The sequence below is a fragment of the Bison bison genome, unplaced genomic scaffold (genome assembly GCF_000754665.1).
Source record: "Bison bison bison isolate TAMUID 2011002044 unplaced genomic scaffold, Bison_UMD1.0 scf7180017864289, whole genome shotgun sequence".
Taxonomy (NCBI): Eukaryota; Metazoa; Chordata; class Mammalia; order Artiodactyla; family Bovidae; genus Bison; species Bison bison.
The window spans coordinates 21414980-21434420 of NW_011494861.1; the positions used below are offsets into that span (position 1 = coordinate 21414980).

Below are 19441 nucleotides of genomic sequence, written 5' to 3' on the forward strand. Positions count from 1 at the left end.
TCTTGCAAAAATGAAACTCTATACCCATTAGACAATAGCTTCCTATTTTCCCCTTCCCCCAGCCCCTGACAGTCGCTATTTTACTTTCCCTTCCTATGATTTGGACTATTCTGGGTATCTCATATAAGTGGAATCATATAGTATTTGTCTTTGTAACTGGCTTATTTCACTTAGCATAATGTTCTCAAGTTTCATTTATTGTAGCATATGTCAAAATATCCCCCTTCTTTAAGACTGAATAATAATGTTTTATGTGTATCCTGAAAGTGAAAGTGAAGTCGCTCAGTCGTGTCCGACTCTTTAGGACCCCGTGGACTCTAGCCTACGAGATTCCTCCATCCATGGAATTTTCCAGGCAAGAGTACTGGAGTAAGTTGCCATTTCCTTCTCCAGGGGCTCTTCGCACCCAGGGACTGAACCCGGTTCTCCCGCACTGCAAGCAGACGCTTTTACCGTCTGAGCCACCACACTACATTTTACTTATTTTTTCATTTGTTTATGGACACTTTGGTTGCTTTCGTCTTTTGACTGTTGTGAGCAGTGCTGTGAACAAATATCTCTTCAAGCCCCTGCTTTCAATTCTTCTGTGCTGGACCATATGATAGTTTTCCTTTAAATTTTTGAGGGGCTACTGAGCTATTTTCCATAGCAGGTGTACCATTTTACATTCCAACAAACAGTGCACAAGAGTTACAGTTTCTTCACATCTTCATTAACACTTTTGTTTGTTGTTTGGTTTGATAGTAGCTATCCTAGTTTGTGTGAGGTGGTTATGATATAATTTTTAATGGTTTAGCTTTCCAAGCAAAAATTAAGTTACTAAATTATCAGGAACTCTTAAGAGAATATAAAGATAACTTTTAGAGATGACAAAATTCTTTTTTGACTTTCACAAAAGGCAAGATAGGGCATTTTCTTCACTGATATTATAATGTTGATTTTCAGTGAATGCTGATGATGTGATTGCAGGTAAATTGGCAGGATGAGGAGCAGCAAATCAAAAGAGGTGCCTTTACCAAATCCAAGGAACTCTCAAAGCACGGATACTATTCAAGGTATGATTTGTTTTTTTTTTTTAACTGAACTTAATGCTTTGTTTAGGTCCTGTGCCTAAGATTTTGGGCTATTCAGTAAATGAAAATACCCATATCCTTTGATTTATAACAAATGGATAAATGCTTTTTAAAATTCAGTTTCATTTTAAATATACGATGTACTTTACCTTCAGAGGCACACAATAGTAAACTGTCTTGTAAAGCAATACATTCTTTTTTTAAAAAGAATCAGTATATGTAAAATTAGTTATATATAATATTTTACAATAAATTCTGACTTAATGTCAATAAATGATACTATATAGCTCCCGATGTAGACCTGTAGTGCACAGATTAAAAAGTTATAGTCTCATTGAACTTCTTGTTTTTAGTGATGCATGGGGGTAACTTTAATTTAGGACTTGATTATTTTGAGGGACTTTGACAAATGTGTACATCTGGAGCAAGATAATTGGGTTCGTGAGGGACCTGGAAATCATGTCACATGAGGAGCATTTAGAGAAGATGAAAATATTTATCCTAGAGAAGGCTGACTCGGGAAATATATAGACTGTTTGAATATATACTCTTTGAAGGGCTATTGTCTAAAAGAATGAATAGATGTTACCTTTGTTTCTACTAGTAGGTTGAAGTCTGGAGTAGTTTTCTGATCTTTTCATATCATAATACGAAATGCAGTATGGTACTTAACAGTGTATTTGTTCAGCTCATTGGGATAAACTGAGGATACTGCTTATTGTTGGAAATGTAGATGGGGGTGTTAGTCTAGTTGTCCTATGGGATCAGTGTCCTAGGGGGATCAGTGCCTAATACAGCTCTAAACCATGTATTGGGAAGCTAGGCTTTACAGGATGGGAGAAGAATCATGTTTTGGCTCAATGTAATAAAGCGCTTGCTGGAGAACAGTTCTGCCTAATAAAGTGGTTCTCAAACTTTTGAGTGCATTTAGGAGCTTATTAAAATGCAGATTTCAAGGTCCACTTCAGAGATCCTAATTCAGTAAATATTAATGTTGCCCAGCAGATATAACCGCACCATGGGATGCACTTTCTCAGACCAAGGCTGCTGTAAGTAATTATAGGTTCCATTTATTTCCTTCTAGTTTAAAATTTTCTGTTATGATTGAGTAGATTAAAATTCTTTTCTATAGTGCTTTTTTTATGAGAAAATAGTTAAACTTTTCAATATGAAAAGTTACATACTATGTTACAAAATTAACGTTAGTGACAACTATTAGATAGTAAAGTAGTAATTAGGACATTACTTTAAGTATCAGAAACATTAGCACTATGGCATATAAATTATTAAACTATGTTGTGTTATTTATTCTGCTTTAATAAATTTACTCAGTTGATATGTTGAGATGAAGTTTTAAAATGTAGAATTTATTAGAGAAGTTAGGAATGTGTCTATGTAGGAAGCTCATAGAGCAGAAATGAAAGGGACAGCTTTTGTTTGAGTGGACTGTGAGTCACCTGCTAGTTTTTTGTGGCAGTAACAGGTTGTTTTCTCTTAGTACTGCTGAAGAAGGATGATTATGTGCCACCGTTCTCATTTATATTCAGTCCAGTCTTGTCTGGAGTTTAGGAATCCAGATTTGTCAAGTGATACATAGCTCTTTAAAGAGAGACCTTTTTCTTTTCTTTTTCATTTGCTCTCTAGGCAAATTGCTCTTCTAATATATATTAGGTTGGTACAAAAGTAATTGTGGTTTTTGCATTATTGAAATTTGCCATTTGATATTGGAATACACTCTAAATGTGGTTATGTTATACATCATTTTAACGTGCATTTCTCACTTTATGTTTTTTTTTTTGCTAAAGACTTAAATTACTTGCTGCTTATTTTATATTTTTTTTAGACTATGGAAATTATGTTAGACAAAAAGCAGATTTGAGTGATTTTCTTATTCGAGTTCAAAATGGGTCATTTGATGCAACAGAGACAACTGACAATAACAGTGCTTTTGGACCAAGAACTGCTAACAAATGTACAGTGTAGTGGTAGTTCAAGAAGTTCTGAAAAGGAAACAAGAAGCTTGAAGATAAAAGAGCATAGTGGACGGCCATCAGAAATTAACACGACTAATTGAGAGCCATCATCGAATTGATCCTTATATAACTGTGCGACAAGTTGCTAAAGAACTCAGTGTTGACCATTCTACAGTCGTGCAGCATTTGAAGCAAATTGGAAAGGTGAAAAGGCTGTATAAGTGGATGCCTCGTGAGCTGACTAGAAGTCCAAAAAATCGTCATTTTGAAGTGTCTTCTCTTATTCTATGCAACATCAGTTGTATTTCTGATTGAGAATCCATTTCTCAATCGGATTGTGCCATGCGACGAAAAGTAGATTTTATATGACAACCAGTGACAACTAGCCGAGTGGTTGCACCGAGAAGCAGCTCCAAAGCACCACCCTAAGCCAGACTTGCACCAGTAAAAGGTTCTTGTCACTGTGTGGTGGTCTGCTGCCCGTCTCATCCACTGCAGCTTTCTGAATCCCAGTGAAACCACTACCTCTGAGAAGTATGCTCAGAAAATCGATGAGATGCACCCCAAATTGCAACACCTGCAGCCAGTATTGGTTAACAGAAAGGGCCTAATTTTTCTCCATGACAGCACCCAACTGCATGTTGCACAACCAGCACTTCAAAAGTTGAACAAATTGGGCTACAAAGTTTTGCCTCATCCAGATATTTACCTGATCTCTTGCCAACCAACTACTACTTCCTCAGTATCTCAACAACTTTTTGCAGGGAAAATGCTTCCACAGCCAGCAGGATGCAGAAAATACTTCTTAGGAGTTTGTTGAATCCTGAAGCACAAATTTTTATGCTACAGAAATAAACTTCTCATTGGCAAAAATGTGTTGATTGTAATGGTTCCTATTTTGATTAATAAAGATGTGTTTAAGCCTAGTTATAATGATTTAAAATTTGCAGTCTGAGGGCTGCCCTGTTGTGTCAGTGGTAAAGAATTCACTTGCCAATGCAGGAGACACAGGTTTGATCCCTGATCCACAAAGATTCCACATGCTGCAGAGCACAATAGCTGAGTTCAAGAGCCTGGAAACCACGACTACTGAAGCCCTTATGCCCTAGAACTTGTGCTTCCCAACAAGAGAAGCCACCGCAATGAGAAGCCGACACACCACAACTAGAGAGTGGCCCCCGCTCTCTGCAACTAGAGACTCAAGTCCACACAGCAATGAAGACCCAGGACAGACAAAAATAAATCAATAAAATTAGTTTTAAAAAGTCACAGTCTGAACTGTAATTATGTTTGCACCAACCTTATATATGTGTGTGCGTGTGTGTATGTATATATATTTATATATTTGTCTTATTTGTTTTGTATTCTACCAGAATTCAAGTCATCTGTTTTTTAATAGTATAAACTTGATATTTTCTGTCCTATAATCTTTTGAACTGATTTGAAAGTCAATCTGATAACCTAGATTTGGTCATAATGCAGAGTCAGATTTTGGGTCCATGAATGTAGCAATCAGCATATATTCTCTGTGAGCATTGTACATTTATAATGTAAGAATAATTTTTATCCCATATTAAATTTAGAGGTAAACTAACTTAGAGCTGAATTGTTAATAGTTTTTAAAAAAAAATTATTGGGTTTTAAAAATAATTTTTAGGGGTGATCAGTGGTTCATAATATAAATGGGGGAACAGTCTGATATAGAATTATTAATATATAAAGGATTATTCCAGTTTTGTGAGTACATTGCACTGCTAAAATATGAAAGAAGATAAATCAGAATTTTACACAAAGCTTTTATTTCTTTGTGGTGGAATTTGGAATTTTGATTAATTTTATTTTTTTCTACTTTCTTGTTTTCTTCACATTTTCTCCTGTAAGCATTTAGGAGAAAATACTTTTTAAAATCATTGGTGGTTATATCAAAAGTCAACTGTAGTGCCTGGAAACCTGAATTTTATCTTATTAACTTTGTCCTTATTGTAAAACTTATTTTGTAGATATAAAATGATAAAAAGTTGTGGCTATTTAAATCCTAAATTTTAGTCTCGAGGAATTGTTCTTTCCTCACTTTTGCATATAAAACACATAAAATATGTAGAAATGCAGAAAATATATGTAGCATAATGATATGCAGCATACAATGTCAGAAAATTTACTGCTTTTAAAAAACTCAACAATTAAAAAAGTAGTCAACAGGTCAAATGGAAAACTCTTGGTATTCTATAGACATTTTTATTTTTGTGTCCAAATTTGGGCAGCATTGGCCAATTGCTTAAGTAGTAAATAATAGAAAAACTATATTGTTTTTAGTTAAAATAAAGCATTCCTAAGTTTTTTCTGCTTTGGAGAAAGTTGTTGGATAATATAAGTAATTAAATTGATGGTAGCTGGTTTAGAATAGAATTAACCTATTTGTTTTGATGGTGTTTAAACTTTAGCTGAGACACATTGAAAACAAATTGGAAGTAGCCCCTACAAGTACAGCTGTGTTTGATTCTGTCATGGATACCAAGAAATCTTCTGCAAGTGCTACCAGAAAAATTAGTAGAAAAGGTATGTATGAGGTGACTTCCAAAGATATAAATATATTAAATATGAATTTTTGGCGTTTTGGTTTAATTTCTCCATATAGTCCCATGTATTTCCTTGTTCTTTTGTCAGAGACTAGGTGCTTCATCAGCATTTAGTTCTTTTCCTTTGGTACTGAGTAGTTACGAAGCAGCCTCATGTTCAGTGACTGTAGACGACGTTTTCTCCATCTTTTGATCAGGGACTTAGCACTACAGCATCACCTTTGGCAGTGAGTTTTCATTTGTTAGTGAGAATTTGATTTTGAGCCTTTAGGGTTATATATGTCCTTTTTAAAAAAGAAAAATTACAGGTATTTTAGTTTGAAATTTAGTTGACTTAAGACTTTTGTTTTTTTGGTTGGGATTTCTGATCAAAATTAGAATATTTATCTTACAAATACTATCATAAATTGACACTGTCAATATTTTCTTTGGTTACCTTTTATATATTTAATTTTGTGGTTGCATAATTAGTGAAATAAACCTGCAGATTAACTGAAACTATGATTCTTTTTTATAATCTGTGAGTCTTGGGTTTTAGCTGGTGCATCTTTTTTGAAGTGAGAGCCTTTGACAAAAGGAATTTTTTATTTAGAATTTCACTTGGTGTTGTTTGCTTAGAATGCAGTCTTTCTCTATAGATTGAGTTACTGTAATAATAGAACCTGAATTTTTTTTTAATCTACTTGTATGGTATTCAGCTTGAGAGTCCAGAAACAATAAGATACCTAAGTTATTTTCTTAAATGCTAGCCACGTTCAGAGACAGTTGTATTTTATATCATATGTTTTCATAGATTTCCTTTTTCTTCAGATGGTAGATACCTAGATGATTCTTGGGTTAATGCTCCAGCCTCCAAATTTTCTAAATCACGAAAAGAGAAATCTCGTAGTCCTCTCAGAGCTACCACCCTGGAGAGTAATGTAAAAAAAATTAATCGTGTGGAGTTTCGTGACCCTTTGGTTTCTTACAGGTTAGTGTGGGTTTCTTTTTTTTTTTTAATTATCTATAGAGTTAACCTATAGTATTTGTACTAATATTATAGTTTATTTTCTCAGTTTTTCATCACACTCTGAATCTAGTAGTATTACCTTTTCCATTTTCCAAAAAGGTAAAGCAAAATCTTTTATGAAATGCTAACTTTCTGTTCTTTTACAGATTGAATATTTGGGGAGAAGTAGTAATATTTACTCCAGACCACTCCATTGTAATATGCTTCCTGCACACAAATTATTCGGTTTCTGGAAGTATGGCTTTCTTCTCCCTTATATCTCAGATTGGATGTTCTACACAGTGGTCTTCACATAGTTTAGTTTTCTTCTCTTTTTTGAGTTGGAGGGGGCTAGCATTAATCAGTTACCTAAAATTTCTTTCTTCTGAGAATGTGAGTTGGTTTATTGTTTGTGTTGCCAGTGGTTCCTTTTAACAATTTAGTTAGATGTTCAAGATTGATGAATGAATTTTAATATATGAATAGTATAAAATGCTTTGCATTTTTGTTAGCTAATTTAGGATATTTACCAGATAAGATTAAAGAGTTTTGTATTTGAGGGACGTTTTAACTACTGATAGAAATATGTTCTTGCTGTTAGGATAGCAAATAGTATTAAGTAATAGACACTGAAACTTATAGTTTGTTGTTTCATTTATAATCATTTTTTAGTATTTTAAAGTATCAATCAGTAAAGCAAGGAGTTTTTAATGATGGTGCTTAGAAATACTTAGTTTTTATATTTGCTCTTGTTCAGTTGCTAAGTCATGTCTGACTCTTTGTGACTTTATCAACTGCATCATGCCAGGCTTCCCTGTCCTTCACTATCTCCCCAAGTTTGCTCAACCTCATGTCCATTGATTCAGTCATGCCTTCCAACAATCTCATCCTCTGTTGCCCCATTCTCCTCTTTCCCTCAATCTTTCCCAGCATCAGGATCTTTTCCAATGAGTTGGTTCTTCACATCAGGTGGCATTCAGCATCAGTCCTTCCAATGAATATTTAGGGTTGATTTCCTTTAGAATTGACTGGTTTGATCTCCTTGTTGTCCAAGGGACTCTCAAAAGAGTAGTCTCTAGCACCACAGTTCAAAAGCATCAGTTCTTCAGTGCTCAACCTTCTTTATGGTCCAACTCTTACATCTTATATTTGAGATAAAAAATTTGGATGATGAAGGTGAATTATGCTTCCCCAGTGGCTCAGCGGTAAAGAATCTGCCTGTAATGCAGGAGCTGCGGGTGATGTGGGTTCGTTCCCTGGGTCGGGAGGATCCCCTGGAGGAGGGCATGGCAACTCACTCCAGTATTTTTGCCTGGGGAATCCCGTGGACAGAGGAGCCAGGTGGGCTACAGTCCATAGGGTCACAAAGAATTGGACACAAGCAACTTAGCACACAAGCATGCAGAGGTAAATTATGGGTTTGATTTTCAGTGTGTTCCATTTGATGCAATTTTGAAATATCTAGGTGAAAATATTCAGTAGGCAGTTGGATGTTTGGGTAGGAATGTGTGTGGAAAAGTCAGTGCTACGAATATAAATATGGGAGTTGTCAGTAGCATTGAAGTGATAAAAGTGAAAAAAATAAATAGAGAAAAGGCCAGGGACTTAATCTGGGTACAAGTGCATAGTTTAGAAAAAGGAGAAAGGGAAAATTTAAAAGAATAATGAGATGCCTAGAAACATAATCACTATCAGAATTGAAACTAAATTACTATTTCTATTCTAATATTCTTTCTGCAAATAATACTACCTCACATTTAAAATTGTGTAAATTATGTGTATTTTAAGAAAAGAAACAAATATCCATAGGATAGCTGTGAATAGAACACCCTCCACCTGGCCAGCTCCATTCATCATCTAAAACTCAGCTTTTATCACCTTCTGTATGAAACACTGCTGTATCTGTTTCTACCCCATTTCATTCCCTAGCTTATTCAGACCTTCCTCTGTGCTTCCCAGGTGGCACTAGTGGTAAAGAACCTGCTTCCTAATGCAGGGGACAGAAGAGACTCAGGTTCGATCCCTGGGTCAGGAAGATCCCCTGGAGGAGGGCATGGCAACCCTCTTCAGTATTCTTGCCTGGAGAATCCTATGGACAGAGGAGCCTGGCAGGCTGTAGTCCATAGGGTCATAAGGAGTCGGACAAGACTGAAGCGACTTAGTACCACCTGTGCTTCCTCTGTTGGAGCATTTTCATGCTGCATTATATTTTGATTAAATGTGTACCCATTACATTACTTTATGTAAAACTACAAATCTGTCTCATTCCCAAATCATCTTAATGCTTGTTATTTAACTAAGTATTCTATAGATATTTTTTCCAGCATTTTATTACGACAATTTTCATATTTATAGAAAAGTTGAAAGAATTGCATAGTGAACATCCTTATTCATAGTAGATATTTAATGAGTGAGTGAGTGAAAGAATGTGTGAAATTACTTTTTTTTTTTTTTTAAAGTTCATTTATTTTGGTCTATCTAATTTGGCTCTGCTGGGTCTTAGTTGTGGCGTGCTGAGATCTTTAGTTGCAGCATGTGGGATCTAGTTCCCTGAACCTGGCCTCCTTCATTGGGAGTGCAGAGTCTTAGCCATTGGACTACAAGGGCAGTCCCTACTTTACTTTTTTTAGTTAATTTTCTTTCCCTTAACGATTAAGACATGTAGGTAACCTACCATTTTATACTTTATTTTATTCTCTGTTGTTTAGTCGCTAAGTTGTATCTGACTTTTTGCGATCCCATGGACTGTAGCTTGCTAGGCTTCTCTGTGGGATTTCCCAGGCAGGAATAGTGGAGTAGGTTGCCATTTCTTCTCCAAGGCATCTTCCCGACCCAGGCATAGAACCACATCTCCTGCATTGGCAGGTGGGTTCTTTACCGCTGAGCCACCAGGGATTCCTGTTTTATTCTCTGCATGTGCTGATTTTAGACCTTAATCATTTAAACAGTGAGTTGTTGCAGTCTGGTTGAGATAGTGAAAATAATTGAATTTAGTCTTGATCTCTAGTGAAAGCTGCAGAACTCAGTTCTCAGCCCCCGTCTTATTTAATAATCAGCCTCTTAGAAGAGGGTCTAATGTTTTTTGAGTCATGGACCCCAGTGAGAATCTGATAAAAGCTATAGACTGTCTCTTTAGAGAAATGCACACACTTGTGTACTCATGATAGCTGCAAAATTAACCATATTTTGCTGTAATAGAGTCATGACTTTAATAATTTTTGTGATATTTAGAGTTTTATGCCTAAACTGAAAGATTTAGGTCAGTATATACAATGGCACCATTAAAGTGAACCACACATACGTAATTTAAATATTTTTAGTAGTCATATGCACACACCCAAAGATGTTTTACGGTCTTTATTTTTTAATTTTTAAAAATCTGGTATGTAGTTTACATTACAGCACATCTCAGTTTGGATTAAGCACATTCTAGTGCTCAATTGCCACATGTGGCAAATGTCTACTCTTTCGGAACTTGGGGGTCCAGATGATTGTTATGTCTGTTCCTATAATTTTGTTGGGTAGCTTTTCATGTCTTCTTCCTACTGCTGAGGCTTGTCTTCATTAATCTCCCTTTTAATAACTGCTTCTGTTTCTAAAATATAACTTACTAGAATGATACGTAAAATCAAAATAGTTTCTGAAGGAATACTTTTGCTAGTGTTTTTGTGAGTAGAGAATATGGACTTTGTGATGCATGCTTTGGCTGTGTCCAGTCTTCTTTGCCTACTCTGGAATTTCTAGACATGCTTTACATAACTTGAAGCTGCCAAAAAAGTTGTCTGTAGTTCAGAGAGATTTAACTTTACTAACCACGTTTATCTGGAGGTGAATGTTTATTGTACTTCCACTTTATTTCTACTCCCAATCTGTTAATTTCGTACACTATTTAGAAGTTATATATGTGAAATGCCAGAATTTGAGAACTTTTCCCCCTAGTTCTTAAGATTTTATGGAGAAGTAAAATGTACATTTTGGTAGTAAGTGTCAAGTGAATATCCAAAGTCAGATTGTATTTCTGCTTTCTGGGGTTCTTAAGGAAATCTCTGCATGCATCTTTTGCATAGTTTTATAATATGCACATTATGATTTAGATTATTTGCCATAATCTAACCTTTGATACCCAGGAGGCATTGAGCACTGAATTATTTCTAACCTACTAGAGTGTCTAAGTTTTGGGGTCTCTAATGTTTAGAGTTCTCCACTCAGTTTGTATTGGTTTTTGTATTCTTTATTTAAAGCTTATTATTTTTTAATAATAGGGAAGTCCATGGCACACCATCCAGTATAAGCCCCAGCCATTTAGAGTCAAAGCACGTATATTGTGTGGATGTTAATGAAGAGAAGCCTCAGAGTGGGAACCGGTTGATGTGCAGTCAAGAAGATCGGAATATACTTTGTTGTGATTTTGAGAGCTCCCAATCATCTGCCGTTGATGATACAGTTGTTAGGTTTTTAAATGATCGACCAACAATTGATGCGTTGCAAAATTCTGAATGTTTGATTAAGGTGGCAGCTGCCATGAGAAGTGATGAAGAAAAACCTAATAGAACAAAAGGAAATGAGAACACTTTGAAGTCTTCTGTGTGTACCATGGGCCATAATATTGATTCAAAAGTGTTACGGTTAACTGACTCTTCTCCGTCTTCTACTAGTACTTGTACTTCCCAAAGATTAGATATCCTAAAGCGACGACAACATGATGTCAAACTGGAAAAACTCAAGGAGCGGATTAGAAAACAATGGGAACACTCAGAAGAAACAAATGGCCAGGGCCAGAACCTGGGTCATATTGACCATCCGGTAATGGTTGTTAATGTTGATAGCTCAGTGACAGCGAAAGTCAGGAAAGTGGCAACAGCTCCACCTGCTCCAACATATAAAGGTTTGTAATCAGTGTTTACATCTTCTCTTTTCCTGCCTCCTTGTCTCCTTGTTTCCCTAGGGTGTATTGGAGTAGAGAGGATCATTTAGAATAGGGGGTGATTCTCAAATCAAGTGCATAAAAAAATTAATTCAAAGTGCATGCTAAAAATGCAGACTTAGATCCTTCAAGAGGTTCTTTTAGTTTGAGACTTCCCATATGAACCTTTAATAAGTTGTACAAAAGAGAAAATAAAAATTAGTATAAATTTTAAAATAAAATATATATAAATAAAATATAAAAATAAGTATAAAATTTCAGAGAACTGAAAGAATATTGCTCTTACTCTGTCATTGTATTTCTATTGTTATTAGAAATTCTTTTAAAAGCAATGTTTGAAAAATACTTCAATCACTGCTAGTAAATATTTGGTTACAGAATATCTTGGCACTGACATTTTGATCCTCTTTTATTAACCTTAGAATTTTGACAGGGGTTTTCTCCATGTTTAAGAAAACAATAAATCAGATTTCCATTGAGAAGATGCTTTTCAGAGAGAATTTCTGCTTTCAGCCTAACTCAAGTTTTTATATATGGTGGTTTTGCATTTTTATGTTCCTGAAATTATTTTCACAGGGTCAGGGTCATCCATGTAAAATTTTGATTCATTGATGAGGTTAGACTTTGGTCTTAAAGTTCCTACCATTCTGGCCTTTCTTTTGCAGATATTTTTTCAAGTTCAGTATTTATAAATGTATGACAATCAAAATATAATCAAGATTGGTTTATTCTGTTAATTTTAACAGAACAAACTTAACTATCTATAGTTTGAACAGTTTATCAGTTTTTTTGTGATATGTTTTGCTAGTAATATTCATTATGAATTAAAGATAGATAAGTAGCATTTAATTCTAGACAATTTATGATAAAATTGTGGGTAGTTCCCTTAATAAAATTCTTTCTTATCCTTCTAGTTGTTTGTGTGCCATGTAGAAATTGTCCACATTGCTGACAGAGCAATTAGCAAATGATGGGGTCAGAAGTTCTGGCTGGTTCTAAGATAGTGATTATATAAAACTTTGGCTATATTTATATCAGACCCATTAAATGCAGATTGTACCTTTAAGCTTTGTTCATTCTAGAAGTCAAAGTCTGCGGTTTCAAAAGTTCTTCCACTAAGGCAGAGTTAAGATGGTTGATTTGAATCTGTGTTCTATTTAATAATTTGTAAAAATCTAAAAATTAAGAAAGAAAGCAACCTTAAAGAATCAGAGTGAAAATCTTAAGTATGACTTTGAGTTGTGACTAGATTTTGTATATTCCTTTTATTACTAGTTTTAATACTTTAGTTTCCATATTAAAATATATTATGAATGTAACTTTTATGAGGTTAACTAATGAAATATAGTATTCATTTCAGAAATCATAACAGAATATGGTTTCCAGTGGCATCCTGAGCAGTGGATTTATCTTTTCCACCAGTGAAGAACTGTTTTTCTGCTAACTTTTTGTTAGTGTAAATTAAAAGTATCTTAATATACTGTATTCTAAAGTGACATTTTAATTTCATTTGTTTAAATACTTAGTAAATTCACTTGATTTGCAGTTGAAAAGATGAAAAAGACATACATTGAAAAGCTGTATCATTCTTGTGCTCCAGTCACCTGGTCCCCTTTCTGGAGGTTACTTGTGTTAACAATTTATGTACCATTCCAGAGATAATATTCTCTTACACAAATGAAAGAGAGAGAGAAAAGAGAGAGAGGAGGAGATTTTTCTTTGTCTTTTTATATAGTTGTTAGTATATGAAACCCATTCTAAACACATTACATTTATGTGTGTATATGTTTAAAATTTGAAGTAGTGAACACAGTGGTTCTTTCATTGTTTTATACTTAGTGGTTTACATATCTTTTTCTTTCTGGTTTAAATGCCCAAGAAGATTAAGCCTTCATTGATCATCTTATTTTATTTCAAAACTTAGTACAGTGTCTTGGACACAAATGCACAGTAAATATTTTATTCTATTCAATAAATTCAATTAGTAAGAAAAATGTACACAAAGAGAATGGAAATAAAAACTGGGGAACAGAAAGAGAAACTGATGTAGATACTGAAAGCTGCTTAAAGTTGACTTATAAGTAAAGATGCAAATATAAAGAAAGGCTCCCATAAAGATAAATGTTTCCTGAAGGGAAGAGAAGAGAAAAGTGATAAGGTTGAATGTAGAGAGATGGAACGAGGGTAAGAAATGTTGGGAGGAAGATAGGTTTACATGGAATTGCCACACTTTCTTGTTATAAACTGTAGTTTGCAATAGACTAAACACTTTATAAACTTTTTGTTTATATAGCTATAAGCATAGTTGTATGTGTCCTGTGGTACAAATTTCAGGTGAAATTAAGCTTATGCTGTTGTCTTAAGAGCTGAATAGAGTACTTCTTATTAGACATGTAATTATTTTACCAGTAACATTTTATCTAGCACTTTTAAAGTGCTTTTACCAATTTTTGACTCCATTAAATTGATTTAATTTTTACAAAATATTTAGTGGCAATTCTTTGGTAAGTTGAGCCCATTTGAAAATACAGATCTTTTTACTATTCTGGTTATCATCCATATTCATTACTTCATCTTTTTTTGCAAAGTGACATTTTAAGTTTAGTATATTTCTTAAGGAATAAGTGATAAATTTGAAGTAGGAAACTAGAATGATAATTTCTAGGAAATAGCACATGTGTAATGTTTGTTAAGAAATAGAACAAGTATGTTTTAAGCAACTGTTTTCCACACTTTGGTTGTCTGATTTTGCCTGCGTAGACAGAAGCTTGTCCATTTGTTCAGCCATAGGCAAAATCAGAAAAGTGTGATTATTGTTGTTTCTCCTCAGACTTGAAAAGGTAGTTTCTTTCTCGGATATCCATAATTTATGATTGACATTCTTTTATCATTTAATTTGGTGCTTCTCCATTTCTAGTCTTTTTGAACAAATGTATATTGCTTTGTCTAACTGAAGCTTACTTTTCCAAACAGCACTTGTTAACACATTATGTGGTAGCTAATGACGCATTCCTCTTTTAAAAGCTTATAAAGCTGTTCAACGTTTAATTATTAGGGATGCACAAATTAAAACCACAATGAGATACCATTTTATACCTATGAGGGTGACTATAATAAAAAAGACAATAACAAGTGAGGATATGGAGAAATTGCTGGTAAAAATGTAAAATGGTGCAGCTTCTTTAGAAAACATTTTGATAGTTCCTCAACAAGTTCAGCGTAAGAGTTACCATATGACCCAGCAATTCCACTCCTAGATATACTGCTGCTGCTGCTGCTAAGTCGCTTCAGTCGTGTCCGACTCTTTTCCACCCCATAGACAGCAGCCCACCAGGCTCCCCCGTCCCTGGGATTCTCCAGGCAAGAACACTGGAGTGGGTTGCCATTTCCTTCTCCAATGCATGAAAGTGAAAAGTGAAAGGGAAGTCGCTCAGTCGTGTCTGACTCTTCTCGACCCCATGGACCAGCCTACCAGGCTCCTCCGTCCATGGGATTTTTAGGCAAAAGTACTGGAGTGGGGTGCCATTGCCTTCTCCGCCTAGATATACTACCCAAGGGAATTGAAAAAGGTATATTTACACACATCCTTGTGCATATATGTTTATAACGACATTATTCATAATAGCCAAGAAGTAGAAAACAGCCCAGATGTTCATCAACTGGTAAATGGATAAGCAAACATTGATATATCTGTACAATGGAGTATCATTCAACAATAAAAGCTAAGTGAAAAGCCAGACACAAAAGGCCACACATTGTAGGATTCTATTTATATGGAAATGTCCATAATAGGCAAATCTGTAAAGATAGAAAATAGTTGAGTATTTGGCAGGGAATAGAGGGAGTAGTGTGGGGAGCAACTGCTAATGGTTACAGGGTTACTTTTCAGGGTGATGAAATGCTCTAGAATTAGATGGTGGTGATAGTTGTGTAACTATCTGAATATCCTAAAAAGCAGGGAGTTGTACACTTTAGAAGAGTGAATTTTATAGTATATTAATTTATTTCACTTTAAGTTAATAATATAACAAAACTTTGAATGCAGTATTGATAAGGATGTTTTGTATTGTTGGTTATATATTAGGCTTCAATCCTTCAGAGACCAAGATTCGAACACCTGATGGGAAAGTGTGGCAGGAGGCTGAGTTTCAAAACATGAGTAGAGAACTGTATCGTGACTTAGCACTTCACTTTGCAGGTGAGAGTAGAGTGTTCCTAGGTTTTCAGTGTTTTATCATGCATACTACCTAAGCTGCAATGCTGAAACATAAAATTGTCACCAAACTAAAGTTATTTCCCATTTCTAAATGCATGGTATACTTAAGTGGTGATATTATCAGTCACAAGACTCTTAGCTTCTAGGCTTTGCTCCAGGGTTAAATTAGCATATATAGCTGAAAAGACAGAAACTAGGCTATTTTTAAACTAAGGGATGTTCTGAGTGGGCTTGTCTGATTTGAAGGAAACATAGGAGTCTAGTTGAAGTTTAGTAGCCCTCTGAGATCTTTGAAATGGTCAGTAATTTGGTGGGCAGCAGATAAGATACTATGAGGGCAAAAAGCAGGAAGAAAAATGAACATTATCAGAAGGGAATAATGTGTGTTAGAGGATTGAAAATAGAGGAACTTATGGAAGACTCGAAGAGGAAAATAGGAAGATCATACATATAATATTACTATATTGAAACCTTGTATGATTTGGGGCAAGATGCTGCCCAACATTTAGTCTCCTAAATGTTTTGCTGTTGAGGAAGTGTAAGGTCAAGGAGTAATTTTCCCATGGTTGCATAGAGCAGTTAAGAATTGAAGCCAAGGTTTAAAACCAACTCAGTCTGACTCTGAAGCCTGAAAATTTTCTGGTAAGCCCTAGTAGAGACTCTGCTAATAAATATTATGGCATTCACAGTCCAGTCCAATTTTCCTACTGTTATTTTTGAAACAATATCTTCAGAAATTTTTTCTCATATAAAAAGGAAATATAATGTAATAGTTAAGAGCGAGATTTTGGAATTAGTTTACAAGGATTCAAATTCTGGCTCTGCCACTTAATTAGTTTTTCATACTATCTGTGTTACATAAACTCTCTTCCTTGGTTTTCTCATTTGTAAAATGGGAATGGTAATATGCTTCATAGAACAGTATCAGTAGACTAGTGGAATGATGTATGCCAAAGAACTCTTAAAGAGGTCTGCCTATTATAGTCTGCCTTCTCTTTTGTTTCGGTGGGTCAACTCTCCCGCTGCTTCTGTCTTAAACAAAACCCATCTACTTCTGTATTAAATTCCAGTTGCTCTAGTGTATTTAAGGACATTACTACAGCCCTGTTTTCTCTTTTCCATTATCAAGTTTTCCCTCTCTATGAGGTCATGCCCATCAACATAGTGTTTGATAACATGCTGTTATCTGGGCCATCATAAAAGAACCCCTCTTTTGGCCCTACTCTGCTTTATTTCTCTCCTTTTATTTACAGTGAAGCTTCAGAAAGTTGCTTTATCTTCATAGTCTCCAATTTTTCTCCTCCATTTTACTCTTGAATCCTTTCTGTTAGGTTTTTGCTCCTACTTCTCTGTGGACTGCTGTTACCAAGGTCATCAGTGACTTCCACATCACTAAATCCAGTGTGTAATTCTCATTTGTTATCCTGCTTGATCTCTCAGAAACATTCAGTTCAGTTCAGTCGCTCAGTCGTGTCCAACTCTGCGACCCCACGGACTGCAGCATGCCAGGCTTTCTCAGAGCTTGCTCAAACTCACGTCCATCAAGTTGGTGATGCCATCCAACCATCTCATCCTCCGTCGTCCCCTTCTCCTGCCTTCAATCTTTCCCAGCATTAGGGTCTTTTCAAATGAGTCAGTTCTTTGGATCAGGTGGCCAAAGTATTGGAGTTTCAGCATCAGCATCAGTCCTTCCAATGAATATTCAGGGATGATTTCTTTTAGGATGGACTGGTTGGATCTCCTTGTAGTCCAAGGGACTGTCAAGAGTCTTCTCCAACACCACAGTTCAGAAACATCAATTTTTCGGCACTCAGCTTTCTTTATGGTCCAACTCTCACATCCATAGATGACTACTGGAAAAACCATAGCTTTGACTAGACAGACCTTTGTAGGTAAAGTAATGTCTCTGCTTTTTAATATGCAGTCTAGGTTGGTCATAGCTTTCCTTCCAAGGAGCCAGTGTCTTTTAATTTCATGGCTGCTGTCACCATCTGCAGTGATTTTAGAGCCCCCAAAATAAAGTCTCTCTCAGAAATGTTGGATATCACTAATCACTTCATCTTTGAAATTCTTCACTTGGAATCTTATCTATGATACCATAAGTGTTTAGTTTTCCTCCCAAGTTTATCTGCTCTTTTTTGTTCTTTTTTTTCCTTAATCAACTATCTGATCTCTGAATATTGGCATGTCCTGGTCCCTGTGCTTGGATCTGTGTTTCTCATTGTTTTTCTTTTTTCGTTTTTCTTTTCTCTTCCATCCCTTTCTTTTTCCTTGGCCGCTGCTGCTGCTGCTAAGTCGCTTCAGTCGTGTCCGACTCTGTGCGACCCCATAGACGGCAGCCCACCAGGCTCCCTGGTCCCTGGGATTCTCCAGGCAAGAATACTGGAGTGGGTTGCCATTTCCTTCTCCAATGCATGAAGGTGAAAAGTGAAAGTGAAGTTGCTCAGTCCTGTCCGACTCTGAGCGACCCCATGAACTGCAGCCTACCAGGCTCCTCCTGTCCATGGGATTTTCCAGGCAAGAGTACTGGAGTGGGGTGCCATCGCCTTCTCCGTCTTTTTCCTTTATTGTTTTTTAAATTTTTTGTTTATCCATATACAAACTAGGCAAGCTCATAGAGTTTCAGTACTTTAAATATTTTCTGCTGATGATTCCCACATTTATGTCTCTGACCAGACTTCTCTGAATTCAGATTCATATCCACCTGCTAACTCTGCACCTCCCCCTGGATGTATAATAAATTTCTTAAGCTTAATATATCCAAAAATGGAGCTAGCTAACTAAATGAGGTCATGGTACACCCCTTAAACTTATTCCTCTGGTAGTCTCTCCATCTTACTGGAGAGTAAATCTTGTCCTTCTGATTATTCAGGTCCCAAATCCTTGGTCATCCTTGACCCCTCTGTTTCTCTCATACCTTATATCTAAATTGTCTGAAATACCTCTAAAATATAATCACCTTCACCTACCACCTAGGTTCAAGCCATCCACTGTCAGTCTCCTGGCTGGATTACTGCAGTAGCCTTCTAACTGGTTACCCTGCTTCTGCTCTTCTTCTAATGAATCTGTTCTCATCATAGCTATCAGAGTAAGCTTATTAAAATAACATTTAGGTCATGTCACTCCTTTGCTCAATTTCTCATCCTATTCTTGAGTAAAACCTGAAGTTCTCACAATGACCTGTAAAGCCCTATGTAATCTGGCCCTCAGTCATGTCTTTTGACCCTAACTCTTATTGCTTTTCTCTTTCTTCACTTCATTCACATTGATTTCCTTGCTATTTCTTAGACACTAAGTATGCTTGTGCCTCAGGGCCTTTGAATCACACTTAACTTCTTTGCTCAGAATGCAGAGCTCTATATATGTTTAAAGTACATTTATCCAGATCTGTGGTTGAGATTAATTTTCAAGTTTATGTGTATAGTCAGTTTATTTCTGCAGATTGGAATTTAAAAATTAGTGAGCATAGTTTATATGTGAAATAATTTGACATATTTCACTAGCCTAATCATCAGATCAGATCAGATCAGATCAGTCGCTTCCGACTCTTTGCGACCCGATGAATCGCAGCACACCAGGCCTCCCTGTCCATCACCAACTCCCAGAGTTCACCCAAACTCACGTCCATCGAGTCAGTGATGCCATCCAGCCATCTCATCCTCTGTCGTCCCCTTCTCCTCCTGCCCCCAAT

The 19441-nt window shown here is 35.8% G+C and overlaps 1 protein-coding gene across 3 annotated transcripts in view; it reads left to right on the forward strand.

Moving 5' to 3' along the window:
- The first annotated feature begins 437 nt into the window (after positions 1–437).
- The window catches only part of CEP350 (centrosomal protein 350kDa), a 133732-nt gene continuing 114728 nt past the window's right edge, over positions 438–19441 (forward strand). For 2 of the 3 annotated variants that reach the window (XM_010850163.1, XM_010850165.1), the window contains exons 1-6: positions 439–1055; positions 2076–2122; positions 5488–5602; positions 6433–6592; positions 10873–11495; positions 15619–15732. In XM_010850163.1, the coding sequence (XP_010848465.1) occupies positions 983–1055; positions 2076–2122; positions 5488–5602; positions 6433–6592; positions 10873–11495; positions 15619–15732 (1132 nt within the window). In that variant the 5' untranslated portion in view covers positions 439–982. Of the gene's footprint in view, positions 1056–2075; positions 2123–5487; positions 5603–6432; positions 6593–10872; positions 11496–15618; positions 15733–19441 lie in introns of all 3 variants that reach the window. The other variant, XM_010850164.1, reaches the window with a different exon arrangement.